Source organism: Larimichthys crocea, chromosome XIII, assembly GCF_000972845.2.
Source record: "Larimichthys crocea isolate SSNF chromosome XIII, L_crocea_2.0, whole genome shotgun sequence".
NCBI classification, from domain to species: Eukaryota; Metazoa; Chordata; class Actinopteri; family Sciaenidae; genus Larimichthys; species Larimichthys crocea.
The window spans coordinates 18,880,558-18,902,365 of NC_040023.1; the positions used below are offsets into that span (position 1 = coordinate 18,880,558).

General features: G+C 40.8%; 1 protein-coding gene across 1 annotated transcript; it reads right to left on the minus strand.

The window, feature by feature from the left end:
* Positions 1–222: 222 nt before the first annotated feature.
* On the minus strand, positions 223–21,197 carry st14 (ST14 transmembrane serine protease matriptase). Its single transcript, XM_019275615.2, has 19 exons — positions 20,927–21,197; positions 14,069–14,216; positions 13,082–13,242; positions 11,996–12,066; positions 11,433–11,584; positions 10,688–10,723; positions 9,963–10,191; positions 8,471–8,610; positions 8,252–8,355; positions 7,704–7,813; positions 7,373–7,503; positions 6,781–6,885; positions 5,913–6,020; positions 5,458–5,571; positions 4,737–4,856; positions 4,112–4,292; positions 2,954–3,222; positions 2,236–2,372; positions 223–2,107 (listed from the first exon to the last, which is right to left on the minus strand). The coding sequence occupies exons 1-19, from the start codon at positions 20,951–20,953 to the stop codon at positions 1,946–1,948; spliced, it is 2,505 nt and encodes an 834-aa protein (XP_019131160.1). The 5' UTR covers positions 20,954–21,197; the 3' UTR covers positions 223–1,945.
* Positions 21,198–21,808: the final 611 nt, after the last annotated feature.

Below are 21,808 nucleotides of genomic sequence, written 5' to 3' on the forward strand. Positions count from 1 at the left end.
TAGAGCTGTGACAAAGGTAGGTATTATTTGACAATACGAGTTCGTCTTGTCACCTCCGTTCCCCAGGTAGGCATGCTGCTCACGACAGGGAGGAGTAATACATGCTCATTACAATTCTACTGTGAGAAGGGACAAGGTCTCGCAAGACACTCATTTATTATGCATGACATGATACAAAAGGAGACCGCATCAAAGACAAATAATACAGGTAATGCAATTAGGTAGTGAGGAATCAGATAAAAGATGTTTATTATCGTGACACATTAAAAAAAAACATACAGAAACACACACAGAGGCTATAAAGTATGCCCATAATCCAAATCATAGTCACAGTGTACAAGGCTCCTGAAAATATCTACAATTTGTGACCTCTCCCTGCCAGAGAAATACACTTACATAGTTTAACTGTAGACCTCTATAAAATTAATAAAAATAAAAACCAAAAATAAAAAGTCCACCGAGCAATATCCAACAAAGTTTTCTTAAATGTTTTCCGCTTCAATAAATAATATTTTGGCAAATCTTTGGTTTGCTTATCCAAGGTACAATATTTCCAGGATAAGTCAGAGATAAATGGGAAATGGAGTGAAAGAAACATCCAGTTAAATCTCGGATTAAAAAGTTGATTGAGTTGGTCGTGTTTAAAGAGAGGAAACTCTCATAGGGATAGGAATTCATTGCAGTTCTCTGGCAGCTGGTGAAAACCCTGTTGGTTTGCTTTGGCTCTCAGGTAGGTGTGTGACTGAAGACCCCAATCACCCTGAGCTTAACCAGAGACCTGTGCAAAAGCCAACTGGATCTAATCCTAATCCTCTGCTCCGAATATCACACTTTGGCAAATCATTCACAGACCAGGCAAGGCCTGTAAGAATCTATAAATATGGAATAGAAATACTGATCTAGGACCCCTGTTCAAATCAACAAAAACTTAAAACAACTTCAGCATAACTCCAGTCTCACATCAACATTTTCTTCAGGGACCACGATGCTGTTTTTGCCTGTTTCAGCTCACCGATTGCAAATCTTGTATACTTAACATTACTGCTGGCCATCTTCCAAAGCAAACTGTGGGCTTTTAGATTGATTAATGCATTTTCTACCTTCCAGGCAGCTTCTGGGTTTCATACATTTTAGTATGATATGAAAATGCCCCTGCATAGATGTTTTTAATCATGCTCTTTTAAAAGTTTTTATCTACTTCAGACTTGCAGACTTAACTTCTGTTATCACAACTCCACAAGTTGATGTTTACCCCTTACTGATAAGAACTGAGACTAATGGCTGCCGACAGATGGATAAAGGTGGATAGGTGGATAAAAAATGTGTTAATCAATTTAAAAACCTTTGCTATGCTTTGGTATACGGGTCATTTGTAACAAATACGCTACAAAATAAGATTTAGGGGTAGTTTAAAATACCCAAAACTCCTAGCTATCTACGGCATGAGCCCACTGACATTCACTGCAGCCCAAAACGATAAAGGTGTCTCCCCTGTTTGGAAACACACAATGACTTTTTCAAGCAGGGATATTGTATTCAGAAGCACACTTTAAAAAAAATAATGTAAAAAGTTCCTATTCTGCATTCATCTTTAAAAGTTGAAGTAGTTTATTCAGTGAGTGCTGTGCTGATTTAAACCTAAAAACTTTACAGAAAATATTTCTATGCGAGTTACTGCTGTTTGTATGTGTGTGTGGCGATGTGTGTGAGTGAATGGGAGGAATGGGAAAAATTAGGGTTGGCAACCAAATAAAGTGCTTTAAGTCATTCATGTAAGTAGCTGGGTCCGTGCAGCAGTATCTTCAGTCTGCTTGCTGCTAAATGAATAAATCTCTTTAGAGACTTGAGAGAGCCTTGAATCAGACTCAAATGTCCTGTCTCTATTATTTCTAGCACGTTGACATTGTTCCCCGCTCTGTATCCCTCCCTGGTCCTCACAGCATCATCAAATCTCTGTCTCTTTCTTGATCCAGTCTCTCAGCTTGGTGACACGCGAGTAGACACCGGGCTTGTTCCGACGGGCACAGCCCTCACCCCAGCTCACAATACCGGCCTGGAACCACTTCCCACTCTCCTCGAAACACGCCAGGGGGCCTCCAGAGTCTCCCTGGTGAGGACGGCGAGGGGAGAAGGGTTATTAGATTGGGTTTGGATGTGAGATATACGATAATTATATGGGTGTGAAAACCAATCTACTGAAGCCCTTTGGCTGGAGAACATGTTGCACGGTCTCACCTGGCATGCGTCAACTCCTCCAGCCAAGAATCCACTGCAGAGCATCCGGGAGGTGACTTGGCCCTCCGTGACTACGTTACACACGGTGTCGTTGATAATTTTCACTGAGGCCTTCTGCAGCACCTGTGCCTTTTGACCTGCAGGACAAAGGGATCAGTGCACCGTCACGTGACCTCTGTGTTTGTCACTAACATCAAAGGTGTTAATGGGCTGGATTAGTGTTAGCTAATGAAGGTTTAAGAGGCTTCCCAGGAGAGCCAACGTCTGTCTTGATATATGGATATAGAAGAAGGCTTAATGGAATAGGGCAGATTAGAAAAAGATGAGAGAAAATGGAGGGAGGGTGGAGCAGCGGAGAAGTATGTCATGATGGGAGTGATAAAGAAATGGGAGGGACATTAAAGGGAAGGATAGGAAAGGAAGAAGACAGGATGAAATGAGGAGATGAAGAGAAGAGGAAGGAAGCAGACAGGGAAAGAAGATGAAGGACATAGATGAATAGCTAATTGTGAGAAGGATGGGGGAGGAGTGGGATGTCTTAATTTTGATGTGAGCTGGATATGCAAAAAGGAAAAACTATTGTGGAGTAGGCCACACATAATTGAGGAATAACAGTATAAATATTTAGAATTAATATAATAATCAGTCAGAGTGAAAAGCAACAAAAAAAGAAAAAAGACTACAGTTCTACACAGAATCACAAATTCCTGCATAATACCTCCTTCTCGGAGCGTGCCCCAGCCTGTGACCCAGCAGGACATGCCTGCAGGGAAGACGTGGGAGGAAGAGGGTAGGCAGATGGGTTGGATGGTGTTGGTGAACTCCAGCGGCTCACTGAGCTCCAGCAGAGCAATGTCATAGTCAAAGGTCATCTGGTTATAATCTGGGTGGGAGATGATCCTCTTCAATGAGCGGCGCTGTATGTCATTTTGCTTGAATTGGTCCTGCATGCCACTGTAGGTCTGCCAGTTAGATGCAACGTGGTTCCTGTGGTAGCATGAAGGGGCAAAGGTTATGTTTCTGTACAAGCATGGAGCGGGATAAATGGGTGCAGTAATATGTAACATGTGTGCAATGTTATACAATCCAACACAATATACTGTATGCTGCTAAACATATGTATATCAGCTCAACAAAAAGACAAGAAAAGCTTTCAACATAAAGCAGTTCAATATAACACCACTTCAAACAACATCTTGTCTAACACTCTCTACAAACACTGAACACTATTTGCTACAATTGTAGTATTTGCCACATTGTACAAGACTGCACTCAATTTTCATGATACTGTTGCCGGCCCTGTACAAAAACATGCTAAATTACATACTACTTATGATGATGTATGACTTCTGTAGTGGCTTCAATAAGTAATCTGTGAAGTGCTTACAAATTAAATAACAGCATCGTGTATATAAAATATAACACCAGCTGTGAATATGTGAAGATGAACGCACAGCCTGCTCGATAACAATAGAGGTGGCTCAGGCCTAACAGCATGGTTAGTGCTCCACCTACAGGACACTGTGGTGAACATAGCTCCATGCTTTCATGGATGACATGTAAATTTAGCTCCCCCGCCCCCAAGGTTTTTCAGAATTAACTGCATCATCAGGGGCTAATTTTCAGACTTTGCAATTTGTATATAAATGGCCCTCTGTTGTGCACGGTTCTACTTTGTTTTTCTAGCACAATGCGCATAAGAATATCGTATAATGAGATCTTATAAAATGTTAAACAACATGACGATTGATAAAATATAAAGTGAAACAAAAACAGTTTATTAAAAAGAAAATAGAAATTTGTGTTGTGTTACATTCTATATACAATATAGCCTGAAATGTTTATGAATGCTATGGATGCTTAAGTTGTGACTCACGCTGGGTTGCTGGTGACAAAGCAGTGGGCCGCCGAAAGAAGCCACTTATTTGATAGGATTGAGGCTCCGCAAACATGCCCGTATGTCAGGAAGTGAAGACTGACCTGCCAGGGCCACTCCCCCAGCTCAGCGTTCTGCCCTCCTACGATTCGGTTCAGCTTATAGGGCCGGGTGCCACAATCTGACATTTAGCAGAGAATATAATGAGAAAGGTGGGACGCTGGATGGCTGAGAAAATAAGATTAAGTTGACTTGAAGCCATCATGATGCCAGCCTTGGCTGTGAATACTATTATGAGTCTGTAGAATCCTAATAAGGTACACTGGCATATTAACTGATCCAAAAAAGAAAGAAAAGAAAGAAAGAAAGAAAACACACAGGCACACACCCTGAGGCTTAAATGGAGGGAAAAAAACAAAAAACTTCAGAGATGACAAGAGCTGCTTTCAAAGAAGAATGAAATAAATAAAGCAGTCAAGGCCTGGGGCTCTTTTCTAACAGACAGCCCAACGCACAGCTCAACCAGCTCTTCAATAATCTATTTGAATGACACTGAAGAGATTAAATCTACTTTTAGCTGTTTTAAAACATTTAAAAACAGAGGAGGAGAGGAAACATTTCTTACCACAGCCAGCCTCATCCGAGTTGTCAGAACAGTCATTGACGCGGTCGCATTCGGCATTCACCTTGTTGACGCATTCTTTGTTCTGACACTTGAAGCTGAAGTCGGAGCAGATACCCGGAGCTGCGGTGGGGTGGAGACAGGTCCCAAAATCAAAACACATAGCGTCTTTTCAAATCAAAGCGTTAGAGAATCGCTAAGTTTAACCAGTAAAACACTATGCAATCAGCGAGGCTTCAAAGTGAGACTTGAATGCACAATGCATAGTGATTGAGGAGCAGATTGCATTGATTGGGGGTATTGATTGGGGGTTGAGGTCTAATATCCCTCTTTATTCACAGACGTGAAAATCAAAAGGAAATGCAAGAGTGCCCTGTGTGTGTGTGTGTGTGTGTGTGTGTGTGTGTGTGTGTGTGTGTGTGTGTGTGTGTGTGTGTGTGTGTGTGTGTAAGCGCGAGTGAGTGACTGAAAGGGAAATTGATAAAGAGTGAAGTAGAAAGTAGGAGGAAATGAAGAGAAAGAGCTAGAACGATGTGGACAGTGAAAAATACTTTGAATTGAGACTGAAGTTTTCAGTGCAGCATTTTTTGTAAAAAGGTTACTGGGCTGTGGATGAAGGTTAATTGCTTAATGGTTTGTGTAACATGCTTATAAATCACTCTGGTGAGTTGTTTCTTTTTTAAATGCGTGACCGGCTGGGAAGAGAATAAGTGCTGCCACTTACAGGTTTTACAAGAGGCCTCGTCGCTTCCGTCGGCACAGTCCTTTTTAGTGTCGCACACAACATCCTGAGGCAGACAAGCCCCGTCACCGCAGCGCCACTCATTCTCGTCGCAACCTGGAGGTAATGAGGAAATTATAACGGAATACAGATGAGAACTGGAATAAGGAGAAGACGAGCCAGTAAGTTTCAGAGGGACATTAGCGGTGCAGCCACGGCGGACATTAGCATCTGTCTCCATTCTTCTTGTGTGTATTACACATGATTAAGCGTCTGCTGAGCAAATTGGGCTAGGGCTTCAAACAAACTCCATTACGGCTAAAATAATGACTGCACACAGCCCAGGAGTCAGTGACCAGAGCATTAGCAGTGATGTGTCTTTAATGTTAGCACAATTAGCATAGCATTAGATGGGGTTCGTGTCCCCTAAAGACCGCTTTTACGACGGCAATACTTACTGCATCGCTTCTCGTCGCTCCAATCTCCACAGTCATTGGCGCGATCACACTCCCAGAATTTTGGTTTGCATAGGCCATTGTCGCAGGCAAACTGATCCTTCCCACAATCTGCGGCGACGGAAATGAAATAGATTTAAACAATTTGAAAAAGCCGATGTTCACCAGGTCAAAAGATAATTAGAGGAAAGTAATGTCTGGAGCATTTGTTTGACATTTCGGGGAAACGTTGAGTTAAACAAGAAGATTGGTAGCACTCTCTTGCATGTACGATAAATATGAAGCTACTGCCAACAGCAGGTTAGCCTCGCTTAGCACAAAACACAGAAACTAACCAGTAATTAACATAATATACCTAATTTACTTGATTTATACTAAAACCAAAGTGTAAAAATGACAAGTTGTGGTTTTACACGAGAATTGTGTGTGAGACTCTTTCTTAGCTGTTTGCAGTGAGTAACCTCCTGCATCCTGGCAACATTGCAATGAAGATAGGACCCTCGGAAATCACTGCTCCCGGCCAAGAAATAGTCTGGGACATTACTCCCCTAAGATCACAACTCTTCGTTTTTACCCTTCAGATTTTGCTAGATATGGACAGAGCCAGGCTATTTCCCCCTGTTTCCAGTCTTTAATCCAAGCTAACTGGCTGCTGGCTGTAGCCTTATATTAAACAGGCATTTATAAGACATGGCATTGACCTTCACAGCCACCTCTTGGCAAGAGGGCAATTAAGTATTTGCCAAAATGTCAAACTATTCCTTTAAAGAAAGGGAGCAGCGGGGAGGATATAGGAAAGAGGACAAGAAATGAGGAGGGGAGGAAAGACAGACAAAGAAAAAAGTGCAGTTGGGTCAAACGGGGGACTTACGGCACTTCATCTCATCGCTCATATCACCGCAGTCATTCCAGCCATCACACTGCAGTTCTTTGGAGATGCAGATGCCAGAATTACAGGCGAACTTCATGGGGCAAGCTGCTCATAACCAAGGGAAAAGAAGAGAGCGGAGTAAAAAAGGAGAGATAGACGATGATGACAAATTGAGCAAGAGGGAGTGACAGTGTATGTTCGCAACATCCATCATGTTGCCAATGCTTGTCCCTGTTGATCAGAGCAATTATAAATCCATTTCGGTCAAACTGGGAGACAACATAAAGAGCAGAGAGTATTGAAAGTGGAGTGCTCCTGACTGACAGTGGCAAATAAAATGGACCCAATAAACAAGCTCTCTGGTGATTAGTCTAGCTCTTGAGTTTCACTGCCGCAGTTTCTAAGCCTCTATCACTAAACAGCTCTATTTGACTGTCAGTCAGCTACTGTCTCATAGTGTCTCAGACAACACAGTTACTCCCTGTGTCTGGCTCTGTAATGGCAGGCTATGAGTGTCACTGTCACATCACAACATTTCACACCTCGCCAAATGTCGTGTAAATGTGGGTGCGAGACAAGACTTTTAACTCACGGTTTTGAGGATCGTAGGTCGTGTACTCGGCCCTGAAGCCTTTGTCAGTGTAGGACTCATCGGAGTGGAAGATCACATCGAGGATGTTGGTGGTACTAGTCAGGGCCAAAGAGGACACTTCTCCACAATACCTGGGACACAAGACCAATGTTTGTTTTTGTTGTTTTAGTGGTTATGTTCTCACTAAATTGCTGACATGAGAGAAAAGGACCACAATAATGAGAACAGTAAACTGCACAGGAAAACAAAAACAGTACAGTGGGTCAAAGTTCAACCAAGAGATCAGTCTATAAACAGTTTACAACACAGATCGAAGGTGTTAAAGTCTTACTTGGTGCCCATAACCTCTACGTAGTCTTTGTTACACACACGGACGTCCACCCCAGGCTCTTTCATGCGAAACATGGTGAACTTCACCTGCACCTTCTTCCCAGCAGGGACCTACAGCACAGAGGAAGAGGTGATTGGTTCATAACAACCTTATTTACTATGCATGTCACTCCTCCACGAAGATATGTATCTGTATCCCATGTAAATGCAAGCAGACAAGCTGCAACACACCCAAACAGGCAGTGGGTGCACACACACACAAACGTGTACACACACACACACACACACACACACACACACACACACGCTACATACAGACCAGCAAACAAAACTAACACACAAAACACTGCAGCTCAGCTAGAGCTGCAGCAGAAACAGCGGTCTGACAGATGAAGATAGAGGAGGTACTGAACAGCTTGGCTTCTATAGTGCTGCCTCAGCATTCCTCTCATGGCAGGCTGAGGAAGGAGGAGGAGGAGGAGGAGGAGGAGGAGGGTGGAGGGGTTTCAGGTAGAGGAGGGGGCCAGTGAGAGGAACAGTGTTGCAAACCTCAATGGTCCACTTGCAGTCCACGGCAGGAGGGTAGAAGCTGGGGTGAAGTGGTGACGTGAACACACCTTTGTCAGTAGTGAGGACACCACCGCAAGTTTTAGCTGTAAAGCACATGTCATATATTTTTTTTATATAAAGAGAAGTAAATAAATCTAGATATTGTTATAGATATATTCCCAAATGCAGGGTATTAAGCAGCATGAATGTCTTAATTACCTTGAGCCTTGGGGATGGCTTTATACTGGGCCTGGAAGCCAGGCCTCTGGACAACATTGTCAGTAATCATGTTAATCAGCATGATGTTACCGGATGACACCACCTCCAGAGGGTTGGAGGGGGGCCTGTGACCACACTTCCTGTGAGAGACGGAGGAGTCAAGCAAGATGGTCCACTAATCAGGTACGATTACAGAATCAGAAAAAGGTGTTTGCAACAAACGGTAGTAAACACAACCGTGAAGTATAAGATGAATGTCTGATGCATTTACTGAATGGACTTTTGCTTTTCTTTAGGATGTGCAACACTTAAGGGAACTCAAATAAAGCTGTAATTCTTTTTAGTCAGAAGCACTAAAACATCAATTCAGCAAACGAGTTTAAAATGCTTCAAGAAAAAAATAATTTGAAAAGAAATCAATAGATAAACAGAGAGAGGTAGAGAACGAGATAAATAAGGAGAGATGTGCCAGCACTAGATAGAAATTGCTTAGGCAGAGTTTCAAAGTCAAACATTAGGTATATTAGTAAAAAGTTTCAGCGCTGCTGGCGGCAAAGCAATGGAGGTGTGAATGACGCTGCAAGAGCAGCAATACATCTACCTCCAGTAGAATAATGTCATTATACAGTATTATATTATGGCTCTCATAAACCCCATGTCACCTTGGATAAAGCTGATCGCTCAATAGCTTTATAAAAAATTTATGCATCACTTGGTAACACATATTTGTTTGGCAATGGATTCTGAGTTTAAAATTGCCTGCAGCTACAACTGATGTTGCATTCAGGAGCCTGTATTTTCAGAATCATAGCCCTCCCCCATAGACAAAGTGCAATTACACACAGTGGTGTAGCAGGATTCAGGTTGGCACCCATCACATATTTGAAAGGAGAGGTCTTTTTGTGCCAACTCAATCTCACTGAGGTCTCAAAAGTTAACAATAAAATGGGACATGCAGTGCTAAAGGCTTCGGGCCAAAAAAACACAAACCAAAAAAAAAAACTTGTAATCACAAATCCAGTGAAAGGAATGAAGTGGAACATGTTTTCCACCCACATCAAAACAGCTTTTACTCCTAAATCCCTCTGCAACATTTCATTCAAATACAATGATTCCTCGTGGTTGTCCTCTGGGAATCACGTAGAACTATATTCCCCCTCTCTCTGATCATCAAGGCTAAATAAATGAGACAAATGCTGGTTGAGCCCTATCAAAGAAATGCTGCTACAAAGGTTTAAAGCAAAATGAAAATGTGATTTGTCACAATTTGATCTACTGTAGGAGGGGAAATTAGTCAATTTCCAGGGTTTCTTTTAAATAAAATTCCTCTCTGGGGGAGACATTAGTGTGAGGCATAGAGCATCTATATAGTCTGAGGGCAAAAACCTGATCCATCCATAAAGATTTAACTTTTAAAAAACACCTATATGACCTTGTAGCATAGCCAACATGTTTGTCAAACCCTCTGGACATTCATAGCTCTCTGACTTACTCTGTGATGGCCTGAGAATCATCTGGACTCAAAGAGTCAAAGATGGAGACAAAATCATCAGAGCAGTCATCCTCGATGTGGAAAGAAGTGAAAGTGACAGATATGACATTGTTCTCTGAAGCCCGGATTTGCCACTGACACCGTGACCTCGGGGGGTAGGCTACGGGGTACCCTGGTGACGAAAACGTGTATGCCTTTTCTTCAGCCTCAAGACGGTAGAAACACTCATCTGGGGAAAAACAACATAGATTACATCATAAAAGAAACACGTAGCAGTAGTTTAAAACTTAAACGAAAAAAATCTGCCCACCACCATGTTCTGCATCTTATATCTTTTCTGATTTTCTTTAAAATCAATTTTTAATTATGCAAAGCAAAGACTTTGCACTATGAATTACACATTTGAACACCATGTAATCACAAGAGCCTCCATCATTTATTCTATAGATATATGTGAAGACTTCATGTAATGACAGCTACTATGGTAATGTAATGTTGCATAATCACCACAAGGTTATAAATCATCAGACGGTGTCAAAGAAAAGTGTCGGGCATAGTGACTGACTCGCTCTGGCCTGATACAGGGTTCTCAATCTCTGACTAGAGAAGCACATGTACAGTACAGGCCAGGCCAGCCATTCGTTACAGACTGGCAGGAGGGTGAGCATCTAGCCAGCTGGAAAATTACAACTGCGAGTGATTGAAATGGGACACGCTGTACTCACTGGCTCTTGGGTTCCTGGCCATGCGAGGATCTGTGACTGGAGATACGTAGAGAGAGAGTGGCAGAGAAACAGGAGGAAAGGTAAGAATGGGTCACTAACATTGGGAGGCTGATAGAATTTGATGCATGAGCCTAAAATATTTGGGTTGCACATTTTCTGTTCCATTTCCCTGCGGTTAAGGTGATGGCGATGGTGTGTAGCTCTTTCTGCTCCATCTCACCTTGCCCTACAGCAGCAACCCATACATCTCTGTCTAACTATCTAGGACAGGAACATCAAATCATACCCACAGAAATCATTTTAAAGAGGACCAAAACCACTGAGTCACAGGGCCAGTGCTTGGCTGGTGGCCAGGATGTGGACAAATGCAATGTGAATGCTGAGAAGACAGAAGGAAGAAAAATGGCTGTCTCAAGCAAGGCCGGGGCCCAGCTAATATCATTAGAGGATCCAAACAGCATAAAATGTGCAATCTCAGATGCAGCACAAGCAAAGAGTCCTGCCTTATCTGTTATCATCTTATCAGCACAACTCAGAGCGAGCGCCTATAATACAAACAGAAAGCATACAGAATACCAATGTTGATAGGAGATGACAATGACCTTATTCATATCTGTATTCACAATGCTTTATCTTTGCCGATTGTTAAATGCCATAATCTGGAGCCATCTATAGGAAACACATGATTTTCCCTATCTTTCTGCCCCTCGGTGTGACCCCCCCACATGGCCCCGGTGATACCTACATGAACCACTGACATCACTGATCTTGAATTGTTGCTGCTTAAACCCATTCTCCAGTGCCTCCAACATCCGCTCCTCTGCAAACTCTGGTACGATTTCCAGGTCTTCAACTGGAATATCAAACTGGGACCAGTAGTAGGCTATCACACCCTCACTGGTGGAGGCAGACATGAGAGAGAAATGGATGGAAGGTGGGAAGGAAGCACATAAAGAGACGTCACTATTGGAACATGAGTGATTTAGTTTTAAATCTAGCAGTAGCTGCGTGCTCTATCCAAGTTTTCCTGTGCTGCCACACAGGCTGTTAACTGTTGTGATTTACTGCTATTGTTAGCACAGAGCTTCATAATTCACTACAGTGCAATGCTTCACACATAACTGGGTGTGGTCACAAGTCAACAGACCAAATCTAACTTTGATTTTGGTTGTTCTGAGAAATGCAACATACTTGAAACACTGAACCCACAGAGGTTAGTGCAAGATTTCAATCATACAAGATTTAGGGTGAAATTTTCTGTTGAACAGTATAAAAAAAGATTAGAAGAGTTCAACATCTCCACAGTACCTGAATGCAGTGACCACAGACTTTGTGTAGAATTTTGCAAGGAATGGTTCATTCTTGTAGTTTTTCCCCAGCTGTGTAGAGAACATTTATTTTTTTACTGGAAAGAACATGAACAAGATTTCTGCTTGTCTGCCTAAAGACAAAGTACAAATTAGCATGTTAACATAAAAACTGTCTTCCATGAAAAGCACACAACAATGGGATTTTCAATTAACTGTCTTCCCTTCAGCAGCAGTGAGCTGGGAACTGTATCAGACGAGGCTGTAGTCATACTTTGTGGTCTTAAATGCAGGTGACTACCCTAATTTATGCATGTACATTAGACCAAAAGGGAAGAGAATTAGCTGCTAGAAATGCCACAGGACCAAGTGGTCAGCTATCATAAAATATCTGGTTTGGTTGCAAAATAGCCAAGTTTAACTCAGCAACACCAAGTATGAATTCATATTTTATAAAACCCAGACACAGAGAGGATAAAAAAAACAGTATTATACAGGCAGGTGGTGCTAGAGTGGAAGAGTAAAGTTGTGGGACAACTGGTTAAACAAGGTGCTTTGGCTTGCACCTGTCATGTAAACACTAACCTAGATCCAATCATATTCCTAAAAAGTTTTATGCAAGTTGCAACATAGTGCATCATAAAGCTCACCCCTCCCAATTCATCTAGTCATCTAATATTCCAGTCAACCACTGCCACTTTAATCTGCACCCAACACCTTAATTTCTGTAGCTTTTCACTGAGAAAGTATGCGCTTGATGGAGTTTGAGTGAGGTTTGTTCTGCTCCTATCGACATGCTGCTAAGTGGTGCTACAAACATGTTGCTGTTGAGGGAATTACCAAGAGAATGTACAGTGTTTTATTCCACCCACGCCCAATGTGCCTACAGCAGTTTCTGTGTATTGGGAGGGGCATTTTTAAAAAAGCATTTCAATGATAGCAAAAAAAAAAAACATCCACAAATAATCCTTAGTGAGGAAAGGGAACAAGGTTTAATAATCTGCTTAAAATAGTTCACAATAAACAAGATAGATAATAGGAAGGGAAGAAAAACAGGAAAGTGATATTCTTTGGTTGTCAAACTCACAGCTGTCTCCAGTTTGTTCGCCAAATCCTCAAACTGACTGCTCTCTGTATCTTCCAGACTCTGGTGATACGGCACATCAACAAGCTTCACATGCCCACTGAAGACCTGTGTTGATGGGCTGAGCTGCTTACTAAGCGTGGCTTCTGAATCAGCATCTTTAACTTGGAGGAGAGAGACAGATGAGAGTTAAGTGTTTGATCAACAAAACGCTATAAGATAGCTGCCTTTGATGAAAGAGGAGACTTGGGGGTTTGAATCAGGCCGTGGAGCACTATTTTGAAGTTGTATACAGTGTGATCTCATCCTGAGAAGACAGTTTTGGCTCTCGGAGCAATTAAAACAGCCAGTTGAATCAAGAGGCTGTTTATCAAGACTTCAGAGGCTCTTTTATGAGATGTATGCGTAAATGACAAGGAGGCTGCGCCATGGACATTTTTTTCCTTTGCATTATTAAAGAAAAGTCAGAGCTGTCAAATAGGCTAACACTAATGGGAAATTACAAAGTCCAAACATGCCACTCTGACACTCTTATATCAAAAGAGTTAACAGCTGCCTTAATAGCAAATGGAAACAATCCACTTTACAGTGTCTAATGTTATGCCTGTCTTGATAGTAACTGATGTTGGCAATGCAAATACTAAATTTCTATTTTAAAAAGGACCAGTGTGCAGGATTTAGTGGAATCCAGATATTTAGTTGCCGATAGTAGCCTCACCTTCTTCTTCGTAGTGTGAAGGAGAAACTAGCCACAGAACTTGAAATATTCAAAAGGAATAAGTGGAATAAGACCCATAGCATCTGTAGATGTAAGATGCTCATTCTAAGGTAAGGTTTAAAAAAAAATCCTGTGCCAAAATGTCCAGAGAAATCATCTCATGATTTTCTTCACCTTTAATGTATCCAAATCTGTAAAAGCACAGTAACATACTTCAAGTCTCTACTCTGGATGATATAGAAGAGGAAAGTTTTCAGCTATACTATACTTACAGGCAAAAAACCATATGAGAAATGCTGCAATAGCCGCAAGGATGAGAAACCCCACAAGAACCCCGATCAGGATGCCAGTTTTCCGCTTTGATGGTGTCTTCTCTTTGTTGGTTAAGAAGTCCAATCGCTCATTGCGGCCATTATGGCCCTGATTGCAGAAAAAGAGAAAAACATAGTCATCAAACATACAGGAACTATAACTTGTCCTGCAGTGTGTACTGAATGAGGGTTTGAAGTATAAGAACATTAACAACAGTTTTTGACTGAACAAATCACATTTTCTCCCCATTCCATGCAAAACGAGGAGAATAATTCAAGATAGTTAGTTGGGAATCTTGGGAAAAGATTTGTTTGGTTGTATGCAAACATGCAAGAGATTTGCTTAAAGTGGTAGATTAATGATGTCAGCCACATGCCGTTGTCTTTTTTCTAACCAGATGAGGTCCTCGCTGAGAATATATAGAATTTTAGAACACTGACATAGATTAGATTAGATAAACAACACTGCAAACATACTGGTCCCATAAAAAGAAGTGATACATGCAGCGTTGTATCTCGTAGTGACAATGATCAATGACTAGACTTGTTAAAATCTTATTAGGGAAACATGTTTGACATGTTGCCTGTTACGCCTACTCCTTGTGTTAACTGTCCTTGTAGTGTTTTATGTATTCTGAGTGGGATGTGTTGTCCTGAATGCAAAATTGTCTCCAGCCTGAGGGAATTTTATTTTCTAGCATACCACACATGGCAGTTACACAGGGTCAGGCACAGGTCTTGAGTTCACTGTAGAATCAGTGTTAAATCTTAGATTGTTATGGGACTTCTCTCCTTGAGATACTGAGCAGCTGTATGCTTGTGTGCCATTCTGATCATTACTATGGTAACCAATGTCAGAGCTGACTGACGGACTGTCTCACTCCATAGACACAAAGGATAGCTAAATAACCTAGAAACCTCTACATAGTCCGATAACATTAGGGGTAAACATATTTCCCTGATTGTAGACTAATAATTAGGGAATCTATTCACGGACATAAAGTATATGAGGACAAATAGACGGGCCAGAGAGGACATCTTCTTCAGAATTGAGGCTGCATCATGTCATGACAAGTGTATTAAAATCCTCTATTCAGCATAAGACATCTTGGACTCCTGTTCACTTTCTCTCCACTGACTGAATTGACCATTGATGAATAAAATTCTCCACAACACAGCTGGCAGGGCATGGCCCTTCACAATGCTCGCTTCCTGTCTGCTAAGCTGAGGATCCTGAGTTGGAACGGCACCTGGTCTGGCTCTCTAATGCAGAGTATGCAAATTGCTGCACGAGCTAAAGTTTTAAAAGTTTTGCTGGCCTCAGAGTCAGGGCGGCTGGTATTCTCAGCTTCTCAATGTGCCTTTCATTATGTCAGATGGATCAATGTAGCTGTATTAACTCGTTGAAACTAGTATTGAGGCACCCACTAACTACCTGGGGACTGAGCCAGGTATAGATCTCAACACTGATTGCACCCTGCATACTCAAGGATCAAATCATTAGATAAAATCAATATCTAGGACTAAATAAACTGCTGACCTATGACATAATAACGAAAAATGTTTTGGATGTGGCATGCCTTCAACTGCTTTCTAAGAGTGACAAGTTCAAACAGGCATGTTTGCAAAACCTGTTTAGTAAATCTGACAGAGCTTGCACACTCATACTTCCACGTACACATACATGCGTTCTGAAATAATAACTAAGGGACACCTTATAGAGATTATGGACATGGTGCTCTAGGCTGTATGTGTGTCTGTTCTTGAGCTCTCTCAAGTGGGCGGACTGAGAGAAAGGTTTTAGGCCCGTTAGTAATCAACACACAATGAATTCAGTGCCTGTAGCCCATGAGTGAGGAAGCCCGAGTGCCATTAGGGATAGAGAATCACTTTGGTATTAAATCAATTTGTCAGATGTGCTGCCCCTTAAGATGGGGGCTCAATTACATGAGTCTAGATGATAACTCATGGCAATTAAGGCCTATTCTTACCCGGCTCGGGCTTCCACACATGCTTTCTAATTGGAATCTCTAACAGCAATCATGGGCCAGAATGAGGGAAATCATTAGAGATGAGGTCAGAAAGTGCTCCAGGGTCTCAGTCACCCTGATCACAGCCTAATAAAACCATTACATGCTCTTCATCATATCCCATTCTTCACTCCTACAAAGAAATAGTATGCCATTTTTTTAACCGTGTGTAGCTTTTTTTCCCCCCACCATCTCAGTGCGCTAAGCCATCATTAGTAGTAGGCTACTGTTGTCTGTCTTTCAGCAGTGAAAAAGCCACAACATGCCAGTGTAAACTAGAAAATAATCGCTGTTGAAAATCAGACGGCAAGTTTGATACAGATTACAAATACAGGTACAGATTATTGCTGATAAAAGTTAAAGAGTGAGGGATGATTCTGTAGTCAGTTACTACAGAATACTGCGTAAGTAGTGCAACCAGTTTGACAAGTGGAAAACAAGTTACAACTGCTCTGAGGTGTGGTTTAAAGAGAAAAAAAAAAGTCACCATCAAGCATATTTGCTTGGACAATGGCACTCAATGCAATTATTTCTGTTTAATAGACTGCTACATCTTGATTATTACATAGTTCTATTTATTTGATGACAGCACGTATGAGTACATACACAACATACAATAAAATACAAACAGTACAGTCAGAGGTTGTGTCACTTCCTGAGGCCTATGGGGCTCTATTAGCTTCAGCCACTTATTTTGTTATGTCTCAGACAGAAGCAACATCACCATTGATCCTCTAACTCAGATTTTCTTTCTCCGTCCTTAATTTAAGAAAGTATAGATGAATTATTGTCAAGTCCAAGGTACGGTAACAGCTGCTGCCAGAATATTTGTGAACGTTCATGGAGTCTCACTAAAACTCTCATTTTCCAGTTAGTTACACGTAAAATTTCTTGTTGCTGCACCTGTTAAAGTAGTTTCTCTGCATACTTTCTGCAACATTATCGGGTGGCTAAGGAGTTACCACATGACACTGTGTCATAGTTTCACAGTGAAACACAGGACAACCTATCTGACAGACAGTTACCTCGAGGGTAGAGCTTAAAAGGTCAATACAGGATATGATCAGAACAGATGCAGCAGATTCATCTTGCTTATTCTAAGCATTTCTTTTCAAAACCTGGCTCCTACATTACCCACAATGCAAATGAGATGTGGGCGTGTGTTGTGCTAGTAACAGCCTCGAGTTGCTAGCCTCCAGCAGAGAAGAGGAGCAGGTTGCAGAGGTCTGGTGAGCCCACTTCTTTCACTCCACACCCCCAGATTCAGCCCAGCTGACATTGCCTAAAGCGACATTACTTGAGGCAATTTATCTGATTTTGTGCAGCTCCTCAGGAGCCACAAGAGACATTATACCACTTTTTTCACATATGCAGAAGTACTCACTAAAGACCTGTTAACAGACTTTGATATGTTAAATTGGTGGAGCGCTCCTTTAAAACCTCTCATGTGGCTTCCCTGCCCTCACCATAACCGATTTGTCCTATCCAAACAAACCAGCCCCAAGACTGCAAACAAAAAGGGACAATCAAATACGACAGCCAATCAATGAAATTTAGGCTTCAGTGGCCTCATATTTACTTTTAGTGAACAAACACCTACACATATCTCTTACCTGACAGTAGCCCTAAGCAGACATTTAGCAGTTAGTGCAGCACCAGCAAGGCGGCTGTGTCTAAGGAAGAGTGATGGCACGGCCTAATGGCATACTACCACCTCACTAGAAAGCCCTGATAAAGAGCAAACAAAAGGCTGTGTGAAACTGAATATAACTGAACATTGTTATTAAAGACTGTACTTGTCCCCAGTTTTGTCAGCCGCTAATTTGAATGCATCACTCAGTGGAATCAATAATAAAGGAAACAACACATCTACTTCAGAATTCATTGCTTAGTTTCAGCATGGCTACCCTTGAAATTAGGCCTAAAATGCAGGAGAAAGCAGTACAGCCTTGTCTGAAGAATTATTTACTTACTCAGCTGAGTCACCACATGAACTGAGAACAGGCTACATTAATCACTGTACTCCCATTTGATCCAGTTTCTATGACTGACCTCGTTGTCTGTGAGTAATCAAATATTAACAAAGAAAGAAATTTTCTTCTACCAACAGTTTCCCTGATGACTTTATTTATCTCTGCCAGCTTTCAGAATAATAAAAAAAAAAAAGGCAGAGTGGTGGCATGACAACCTGGGTACTTTACGTCGATTGAAGTTTAGTGGTTTAATAGTGAGTGGTTTAGTTAATGTTGTTGTGTTTTTTATAACCTGCTATATCCTGTTCTGTGTCATGTCATATAGTATGTATATCTGAGTTTTTGAGTTATTTAAGTCAAACACTTTATCATGTGTAAACCACATACAAATGGCAATTCGACTAGTGTGAGATATTAAGTACAAAGAGAAATAGTTCAAGGAATAAACTGTGGTGAATTAGGTGAAGATGAGAGAGAAAACTTGGAATTAAGTACACTTATTGTACAGCTACAAATGAATACGTTGTACTTTCTCCTCTCAACACCTCTGACGGATGTTAATAGTTAATAAATGTCATACATCACTTTGTGTAAGGCAGTTTTCTGAAACATTCACAATTTTTTCCCTAAATATTAAGCTAAAGCACAGAGATGTGCATCTTCAACTTTCAAAACTGGGCATATACAGAATGTATTTATTTATAATTTTGTCACCTACAATAACTTTTTATACAGAAAACAACACTTTTATTGGAACTTTACTCATGCTAATATACAGACCATTATTTCCTTTGGAAATCTCATGCACCTTTATATAGAAACCCTATATAGTTTTGACAAAAGGAAGATTGCTTGTTTTACTGTGTAGCACAGAGGTCAAGTAAGAACATGCCTGGCAATTGACTTGAGTCAAATACCTTAAAGTGTGGTGGCCATCGCCTCATCTCTGAGGTTGGAGATGAATACATTGATAACAAGCTAGTATTTAGTAAGTCCTTGTTAATGTTGCATTATGTTAAGCAGGGGAAAACTGTTCTATTTTGCCTGAATCCTCGTCCTGTTTTCTCTCTGATAACTCTGCAATGTGTATTTCTCAAGGGGTTGGGACTGTTTTCATGAAGTTGTCAAATGGAATTGGTGGAGAGCTGGTAAATTTCAGCAGGACTGACCAAAGCCTTGTAACCATTAATGAGTCTGTTTGCTATGTGAAGTTCACCTTTGGCCGCTTGACACCATTTTCTGCCAAGATCCCCTGCTGGTATTTCATTGTCTCAAACGAGACTGAATTATGTAGGAACAAGAACTGCATGATAGATATTTACATAATGTATGCATGCTCCAGGTGAATTTAATCTATTTATAGGTAAGGAAAAATACACTTTCAATAGTTTTTGCATCCTGCTACTGCTTAAAACAGACAATTTAAATAGTTGACAACAAAATTTATCATTTTAAAAACAGTTAAAGAGGCAGTGTGAAATAGCTGTAAATCACTGTGGCAATTTGTTCACAGTCTTATAGTAATGCTCTGGGAGTTTGTTATTCTATCAGTAATAAGACACACAACAGCTACAGCCGGTGGGAATTAAAATGATCTGATCGTGCTACTGATGCCACACGATATTGTTACTAGGGGTGTGGATGAATAAGATTCCTAGAAACATGAGTGACTCTAAGAATCAGTCTGAACATGATTCAGCCAGATGAGATTACACATTCCCACAGTGTGAGAAACTCAACAGCATCTAACAACATCGCAGGCTATAAAATTATGAGTTCTAAAAATACTACATACAGTTTCAAGAATTAGTCTCTGAAGAAACCAGGGATGATGGAAATCGGTGAGATTTGGGGGTGCTAAGAGAGACTCAGTCTATTGTACTGTACAGTGTTTCAGACAGCAAACATGAACACCAACATACTGAATGTCAAAGCAAACACAGAAACAACACAGGCAGGAACAACTGTAAATTGACTATCAAGGCTAGTGCAGTGGTTTTAAACCACAAAAAACTAGAGCAGTCTGTTCTTACTAAATATATTACACTCATTTGATCTATAACCAGATCACATCTCCTGTAGTATTAATGGCCTATATATGGCACTGCACATAAGAGTAATTGCAGTTACCTGATGTACTCTAGCTGTAGCTGGCCGAGTTAAAAAAGGGTCAAAATCAATATGAAGTCAACAAATAGCACCAAAGTCTGATGATGCCTTTTTCACCAGATTTCATCTGACTTCACAGAACTGCCCATGACCAGAAATAACTTTTGTAAAGAACAGGACAAGTAACAGAACGAAAGAGACTATCTTGAAAGCACAGAGTGAGAAAAATGATCATTTAATTACCCACACTTCCAACAATTATTTAATATTTAATTTGGTGGAATATGTATTTCCTTTATGATGGCAGTGTAGGTGTAAACATACACTGATTTTTATGACTGCACACTAATCTTAACACTAACCAAGTGGCCCTAGTTGAATCTTCAGTCAAACATCCATAATAGAGGGAAACTCTATCCTGCTATCAATGGTGATTGTATGAATGAAGGAGAAAGGCCCAGAAATATACGAACATAGACAGAAACGCTGGATTAGGGTTTGAAATGTGTGTTAGTAAAGGCCTAACCGTGCAAACACACACAAGACCGTCTACAGAAAACAGGTTAGCAGGAGAGTTTGGCCCAAAGCAAATCAACTTTGGGTGAGTAGTAAAAGATTCGTGGGAGGGAAAAAGGCACATTTTCATTAATATGACAGATAATGTTAATGTAATGTTCTAATAATTAATGTAAGTTGATCAAACTTACGTCATATTCATATCTGGCCGAATACATCTTCCAAACACGCCCGGAAAAACTCCTCGTTTGCACTTTGTTTCTCTTTCAAGTTGTGAATCAATTAACTTACAATGTTAATAAACACTTTTTTCAATTCAAAAAGGATATTTTCAGTCAAGTTTTAAATCCAAATGTCGGTCGTTCTTCCTGTGTCGACGTGCGCGTTTACACACCTGAAACAACCTCTTCCTCACACACCTATGATTTAAGCCACGCCCCAAATACCTCCTACCTCTGCACTGCAGCCCCCCTTGTGGTTAAACCCGATCCCTGATCCTCATCACACCTCAGAGACCATAACAAACAATGCAAGGTGCAGAGGCAGGATATTTCATTCTACCACCTGCTGCTCCTCCGTTTGCATGATTTGCTGCAGGGTCCCTCCAGGTTTGTAAGCGGAAATCGTTTTCTTTATTTTCATACCGTGTGTTCCCCCTGCTGACTATTTGCGGATGTTGCTGCCAAGATGCCTGAAAAACAACTTGCTATTCATATCACATATTCTAGCTATGAAGAGTACATTTAACCAAGGTAAATGGGAAAAAATACTCCAGTTAAAATCTCATAAAAACGTCATTTTTTTATGTTGCCTTTATTTGTTCAGAAAATATATAAATAAAAGTCCGAACTGCAATTACAGCACACAGAAAGATCAGTTTGTGTATATTGCTATAAATGTATACAATGCATTACAATCAACATAAAGATTTTACATCACAAAGTGATGAAGTGAATTACCTCATGCTGTACAAATAGGCCTTATACAGCATTTTGGCATTTCATATTTGTATTTATGTATTCATTTAGATGTGTGTTTATTTGTTACTTGGTGCTTAAATTATGAGAATATAT

Bases quoted from the DNA above. Each gene is read 5' to 3' on its own strand.
- st14 (XM_019275615.2), bottom strand. From the start codon at position 20,953: ATGTATTCGGCCAGATATGAATATGAC. The intron at 10,192-10,687 runs GTGAGTACAGCG...GTTTTTCCCCAG, and splicing joins GGCCAGGAACCCAAGAGCCA to ATGAGTGTTTCTACCGTCTT. The intron at 7,814-8,251 runs GTTTGCAACACT...TCTGTGCTGTAG, and splicing joins ACTGCAAGTGGACCATTGAG to GTCCCTGCTGGGAAGAAGGT.